This window comes from Rhincodon typus, chromosome 4, assembly GCF_021869965.1.
Source record: "Rhincodon typus isolate 14 chromosome 4, sRhiTyp1.1, whole genome shotgun sequence".
Lineage (NCBI taxonomy): Eukaryota > Metazoa > Chordata > Chondrichthyes > Orectolobiformes > Rhincodontidae > Rhincodon > Rhincodon typus.
The window spans coordinates 113,765,487-113,772,845 of NC_063335.1; the positions used below are offsets into that span (position 1 = coordinate 113,765,487).

The 7,359-nt window shown below is 48.4% G+C and overlaps 1 protein-coding gene across 1 annotated transcript in view; it reads left to right on the forward strand.

The window, feature by feature from the left end:
- The window catches only part of LOC109924428 (potassium voltage-gated channel subfamily H member 2-like), a 77,372-nt gene extending 70,518 nt beyond the window's left edge, over window positions 1-6,854 (forward strand). The window contains exons 8-9 of the mRNA XM_048595794.1: window positions 500-899; window positions 6,394-6,854. Of these exons, the coding sequence (XP_048451751.1) occupies window positions 500-899; window positions 6,394-6,689 (696 nt within the window). The 3' untranslated portion in view covers window positions 6,690-6,854. The remainder of the gene's footprint in view (window positions 1-499; window positions 900-6,393) is intronic.
- The last annotated feature ends 505 nt before the right edge of the window (window positions 6,855-7,359 follow it).

Genomic DNA, 7,359 nt, shown 5'->3' on the forward strand with positions numbered 1-7,359 from the left:
GAGGGGTCAGTGTGCGAGTGGTCAGTGTGCGAGGGGTCACTGTGCGAGGGGTCAGTGTGTGAGGGTCAGTGTACAAGGGTGGTGGGTCAGTGTGCGAGGGGTCAGTGTGCGAGGTTCAGTGTGCGAGGGGTCAGTGTGTGAGGGTCAGTGTGCGAGGGGTCAGAGTGTGAGGGGTCAGAGTGCGAGGGGTCAGTGTGCGGAGTGTCAGTGTGCGAGGGGTCAGTGTGCGAGGGGTCAGAGTGCGTGGGGTCAGTGTGTGAGGGGTCAGAGTGCGAGGGGTCAGTGTGCGAGGGTCAGTGTACGAGGGGTCAGTGTGCGAGGGGTCAGAGTGCGTGGGGTCAGTGTGCGAGGGGTCAGAGTGCGAGGGGTCAGTGTGTGAGGGTCAGTGTGCGAGGGGTCAGTGTGCGAGGGTTCAGTGTGCGAGGGGTCACACTGACCAGTGCAGTGCTGTCCACTCTCTGTGTTGTCTCTGTCTAATGGAGTCCCTCACTCTCTGCAGACGACCACCCTGATTGGTCTATTGAAGACGGCCCGCTTGTTGCGATTGGTGCGAGTTGCTCGGAAACTTGACCGTTACTCGGAGTATGGAGCCGCTGTCCTCTTCCTGCTGATGTGTACCTTTGCCCTGATCGCCCATTGGCTGGCTTGTATCTGGTATGCCATTGGCAATGTGGAGAGAACATTTCTACAGCCGAAGATTGGCTGGCTGGATTCTCTCGGTGAACAGATTGACAAACCTTACAACGAGAACGATACTTCGTCAGGCCCAAGCATCAAGGACAAATATGTCACTGCCCTGTACTTCACCTTCAGCAGCTTGACCAGTGTGGGATTTGGTAATGTCTCCCCCAATACTAACTCCGAGAAGATCTTCTCCATCTGTGTGATGCTCATTGGCTGTAAGTACCTTGTTCCCGACATCCCTCATGAATTGGTTGGTAGCTGAGGGCAGAGACATGGGAATGATTTACGGTGGGCACTCCTGACACTGCTGTGATTCCCAATTGACCCACAACTGCCCTTTGTTACTCTGTCAGTGTTACAGCAGTCCCTCGGGCAGTTTCCTCTCTCCGATTTCAGGGGGGATAGTTCCTTCTCAGGGAGACACGCATGGTCAATGAATCCTAGACCTGGATTTATTCACTCAGTGGGTTCTAGATGTCAGAAGTTTCATTTACACCATGAAAAGAGGCCATTCAGCCCATCAAATACTTACTAATTTCCCAGGGATCAATCCAGATTCCCTGACTCTGTCCCTGTGCCCCTGAACAGGGATGTGTATCATCACTTTTGGAAATTATTGATTGTTTTATTGTGGGTCATCCTTACAACCTGCCCACATCCCTCTCACCCTGGTTGTAAAACCACACCCCATCCACCCCACCCAGCCCTGTGCTGAGAGTTAGACCATCAGTGAACAGGAAGAACTTTCTGTTTTGAATTTGCCAGCTTGTCCTCACCCCCATGCTCCCCTCAATCCCCCATGCTCCAAGGAGAATAACCATAACTTCTCCACCTGAGCCTGGTAACTAAGCACCCCTGTATTCTGGAACATTGTGTCATCGTGGTCTTACAGCATGGAGAGAGACCATTCAGCCCATCATTTCCGAGCTAGTTATCAAACATCCATCTATTCTAACCCCATTTCCCAGCACTTGGCCCATAGCTGTGTATACCTTGACAGCACAAGTGCACATTTAAATCCTTCTTCAATGTGATGAGGGTTTCTATCTCTCCCACCCTCACTGGCAGTGAGTTCCAGATCCCCACTGCCCTCTGCGTGAAAAAAAAATCATTTCTTACATCCCCTCCTAACCTCCTGCCCCTTACCTTCAATCTGTGCCCTGTGGGTACTAAGGGTACCCTCTCTAAAGGGCTGAGGGTGTGCTTCCTGATCAACACTTCCTGGTGCTCAGATGTAGTGACCCCGGGAAGCCATCGCTCCCTGGACCTAGAGTACCTTACAGTAAAATGCTGCCCCTACTATCTGCCGTGAGAGTTTATCTCTGCTATCCTGACAGCAATCTACATACCACCCCCTGGGGATGTGAGGAATGCCCTAGACATGATGCACACTGCTGCAAACACACTAGAGACAAAATTCCCCAAGTCCCTATTCTTTGTGGCCAGCGACTTCAACCAAGCCAACCTCAAGCAGGTGATGCCAAAATACCCCCACACATCATCTGCCCCACCAGAGGACTGAACATTCTGGACCACTGCCTCACAACCTTCAAAGATGTCTACCGCTCAATCCCCTGCCTGCACTTCGGAAAACCTGACCACAGTGCTGTGTTCCACCTCCCAGCTTACAAGCAGAAGCTAAAACGGGAGGATCCTTCACAAATGGAAGTACGATGCTGGTCCGAGGCAATGGAAGACGGTCTCCGGAACTGCTTGGACTCGGTGGACTGGACTGTGTTCAGTGGAAAACCTAGACGAGTACGCCACCACCATCACGGACTTCGTTAGCAAATGCATGGTGGACCGTGTACCAAAGAAGTCAATCCGAGTGTTCCCCAACTGTAAACCTTGGATGAACCAGGAAATCCGCTCCCTACTGAAGACCAGACATGCAGCAATCAAGCCGAGTGACCTGGACTAATACAGAAAATCTAGATATGAATATGACCTCTACAAAGCCATCAGGGAGGTCAAGAGGCAGTACCGAACCAAGTTAGAGGCCCAGACCTACCAAAAAGACTCCTGTCTATGGCAAGGCCTAGACAACATTGCGGGATACAAAATGAAGCAGAGCAAGATAGCAGACAAAGACACATCCCTCCCTGATACGTTCAATGCTTTCTGTGCTCAGTTTGAGCAGAATGCTAGTGGCTGTGGTGATGCATGCCCTAACAGCCCCAGACATACCTGTTCCCTCTGTCACCGCTGCAGTGTCAGATCGGTCTTCCTGGGAGTCAACCCAAGGAAAGCAACAGACCTGGATGATGTCCCCAACTGAGCGCTCAGATCCTGTGCGAACAACAGTTGGGGGTATTCACCGAAATCTTCAACCTCTCCCTCCTACAAGCTGAAGTCCCCACCTGCTTCAAAAAGACCACTGTCATCCCCGTACCTAAGAAAGCACGTGCAATATGCCTTACTGATTAATGCCCGGTAGCTATGACCTCTATAATCATGAAGTGCTTCGAGAGGCTGGTCATGGCCTGCATCAACTCCAGTCTCCCAGCTTGCCTTGATCCCCTACTATTTGCCTACCAACATAACAGGTCCATAGCGGATGCCATATCCCTAGCCCTGCACTCGTCCCTGAAACAGAGAAGTGTACAGCACAGGAACAGGCCCTTCGGGCCATGATGTTGTACCGAACATGAGGCCAAATTAAACTAACCTCTTCTGCCTGCCCTTGGTCCATATCCCTCCACTCCTTGCACATTCATGTGATTATCTAAAAGTCCCTTAAATGCCCCTTTCATATCTGCCTCCACCCCTACCCCGGCAGTGCGTTCCACACTCCTGCCACTCTCTGTGTAATAAATGCCCCTCACATTTCCTTTAAACTTTCCCCCTCTAACCTTAAATACATGCCCCTAGTTTTAGACATTTCAACTCTGGGAAAAAGATTCTGACCATCAAACCTATCTATGCATCTCATAATTTTATATACTTCTATCTAGTCTCCTCCTCAGCCTCTGCCGCTCCAGAGAAAACAACCTGAGTTTTTCTAGCCTCTCCTTATAGTTCATACCCTCCAATCCAGGCAGCATCCTGGTAAACCAGTTCTGTACCCTCTCCAAAGCCTCCACATTCTTCCTGTAATGTGGCAACCAGAATTAAACACAATATTCTGAGTGTGGCTGAGCCAAAGTCTCATAAAGCTGCAACATGACATCCTCAGAGATAGTAAGAACTGCAGATGCTGGAGTCAGCGATAACACAGTGTGGAGCTGGAGGAACACAGCAGGCCAGGCAGCATCAGAGGAGCAGGAAAGTTAATGTTTCGAGTGGAGACCCTTCTTCAGAAATGAAGAAGATGAACTGATTGTAGAAGCTGAAGAAGGGTCCTGACCTGAAACGTCAGCTTTCCTGATGCTTTGATGCTGCCTGGCCTGCTGTGTTCATCCAGCACCACACCGTGTTATTTATAACTTGATTTCCTGCCTCTTGTAGTCAATTCCCTGACCAATAAAGGCAAGCATGCCATATGCCTTCTTTACCACCCTATCTACTTGTGTGGCCACTTTCACAGAGCTGTGGACTTGAACCCTATGATCCCTCTGTACATCAATGCTGTTCAGCGTCTTTTTCCTTAACATTAATCTCCCAAAATGCAGCACCTCACACTTACCAGGATTTAATTCCATCTGCCATTTCTCTGCCTATATCTGAAACTGATCTATACCCTGCTGTATCCTATGACACCTTCCACAACATCCACAACTACACCGATCTTTGTATCATTTGCAAACTTACTGACCCACCCATCTATATTTTCATCCAAGTCATTTAAATATATTACAAACAGCAGAGGTCCCAGAACGGATCCCTGCAGAACACCACTAGTCACGGACCTCCAGCCAGAAAAATACCCTTCCACCACGAACCTCTGCCTTCCATGCACAAGCCAATTCTGAATCCAAGTGGCCAAGTCACCATAGATCCCATGCATCTTAATCTTTTGGATGAATCTACCACGAGGGACCTTGTCGAAAGCCTTACTAACATTCACGCAGACAACATCCACTGCTGTACTCTCATCGATTATCTTCATCACCTCCTCGAATAATTTAATCAGGTTAGTAAGACATGACCTGCCCTGCACAAAGCCATGCTGACTGTCCCTAATTAGGCCATGCTTTTTCAAATGTGCGTAAATCTTATCCCTAAGAATTCTCTCCAAAAGCTTGTCAACCACCGATGTGAGACTCACCAGCCTGTAGTTCCCTGGATTATCCCTATTCCCCTTCTTGGACAGTAAAGCAACATTTGTGAACAGCATCAAATTCCTCGGAGTGACAGTAACCGATGACCTGTCCTGGACTTCCTGTGTAAATGTGACGGTCAAGAAGGTACAACAATGCATCTTCTTTCTCAGGCCACTCAGGAAATTTGGCATGTCCATAAGGTCCCTCAATAACTTCTACCGATGCACCATTGAAAGCAAACTGTCCGGGTGCATAACAGCCTGGTATGGCATCTGCTCTGCCCAGGACTGTAAGAAACTACAGAAGGTGGTGTGCACAGCCCAGACCATCACGGAAGCCAACCTTCCATCTACGGACTCTATTTACATGGCCTGCTGCCGTGGAAAGGCAGCAACATCATCAAAGACCCATCGCACCCCGGTAATGCTCTCCTACAACCTCTTCCATCAGGCAGAAGATACAGAAGCCTGAGCAGACGCACCAGCAGGTTCAGGAACAGCTTCTTCCCAACTGTTATTAGACTGATGAAAGGACTCTCTAACTTCAAATAATGCTGATCTTGTTAAAGTTGATCTTGCCTAGCGCGCACCCTGTGCAATGTAACCTTACTGTATGCCTTACTCTGTCCAAGATTTTCCACCCTATATTCTGTATGTCCTTGTTTACTATGATCTGCCTGTACTGCTTGGAAACAAAGCTTTCACTGTACTTAGATACATGTGACAATAAATCAAATCAAATCAAATATCTAACCTGTCCATACCCCTCAGAACTTTGTTCACCTCAATCAGATTTCCTCTCTCTGCTCTAAAGAAAACAACCTGAGCTTATCCAGCCTCTCTTCATCGCTGGATCGCTCCACCCGTGGCAGCATCCTGGTGAATCTCCTCTGCACCCCCTCCAGTACAATCACATCCTCCCTATAACGCAGGGACCAGAACCGCACACGGTGCTCCTCACCAAGTTCCTGTGCAGCTCCAATTTATAACGTTATAATCTATGTTGTGACTAATAAACGCAAATATAAACCATCTCATCTGCCTGTTCTGCTGCCTTCAAGAATGGACATATACACCAAGGTCCCTCTGATCTTCTGTACTGCTCAGGGTCCTACCACTTAGCGTGTACTCGCTTACACTGATCATCCTCCGACAAAGCATCTAAACACACGATTCAAGATTAAATTCCATTGGCCACTGTTCAGCCCATTTGACCAGACTGCCAATATTGTCCTGTAGGATACTAAGGTTTTCCTCCTCACTATTTACCATAGTTCTCAGCTTATCTGTGTGATCATCCTCACACAGATTCCTGTCCAGATCATTAATAGACGCAACACAGTAGGGACCCAATACCAAATCCTGTTAATCTCCTATAGATCCCTCAGCCTCCTCACTCCCTTCCTGAGTGTATTTCTGTGTAGTCAGTGTGTTCCTGAAGTGGGTGGGAATTTATATTTCTAGTCTGTTAGCTCTCACTTTCTCTTTCTCTCTCTCTCTCCCCCTAGCTCTGATGTACGCCAGTATTTTTGGGAATGTGTCTGCGATAATTCAGCGACTGTACTCGGGCACTGCCAGGTATCACACACAGATGCTCCGGGTCCGGGAATTCATCCGCTTCCATCAGATACCCAACCCACTGCGGCAGAGGCTGGAGGAATATTTCCAACACGCCTGGTCCTACACCAATGGCATCGATATGAACGCAGTGAGTCTGAGACTGAGCAGCATCATGAACAGGTTACCAACTGAGCTTGGCATCTCCCATGCTGGAGAAAGAGAAACCGGAGAAACTGTCAAATGACAGATGAGGGACACTGGTCCGACTAGTCCTATATCCCTTAGAGTGCGATCCCTTCAGTCAGATGTTGGTTTCCACAAGGAGGTGATGGCCTAGTGGTATTATCACTGGACTGTTAACCCAGACACCCAGGTAATGTTCTAAGGACCTGGGTTTGAATCCTACCACAGGAGATGATGGAATTTGAATTCAATAAATATCTGGAATTATGAATCTAATGATGACCATGAATCCATTGTCAATTATCGGGAAAAACCCATCTGGTTTACTAATGTCTTTTACGGAAGGACCCTTACCTGGTCTGGCCTACATGTGACTCCAGACTCACAGCAATATGGCTGACTCTTAACTGCCCTCTGGGCAATTAGGGATGGACGATAAATGCTCCCCTATCCAGCGACACCCTCATCTCATGAATGAAGAAAATGACTGTTCCTGGTTTGTAATTGGATTTCCCCCCCGGTATTTGATATTCCACAGTGTCCTTGTGAGAAACAGTTGACTATCTTTTAGTTCAATGAACCATGGGCATTGTTAACTGGGCCCAGCATTTATTGCCTGTTCCTAGTTGCCCTTGAGAAGGTGGTGGTGGTGAGCTGCCTTCTTGAACCGCTGCAGTCCATTAGTTAAGTAAATAGACCCACAATGTGCGGGTCTCACAGTCAGTGTGCCT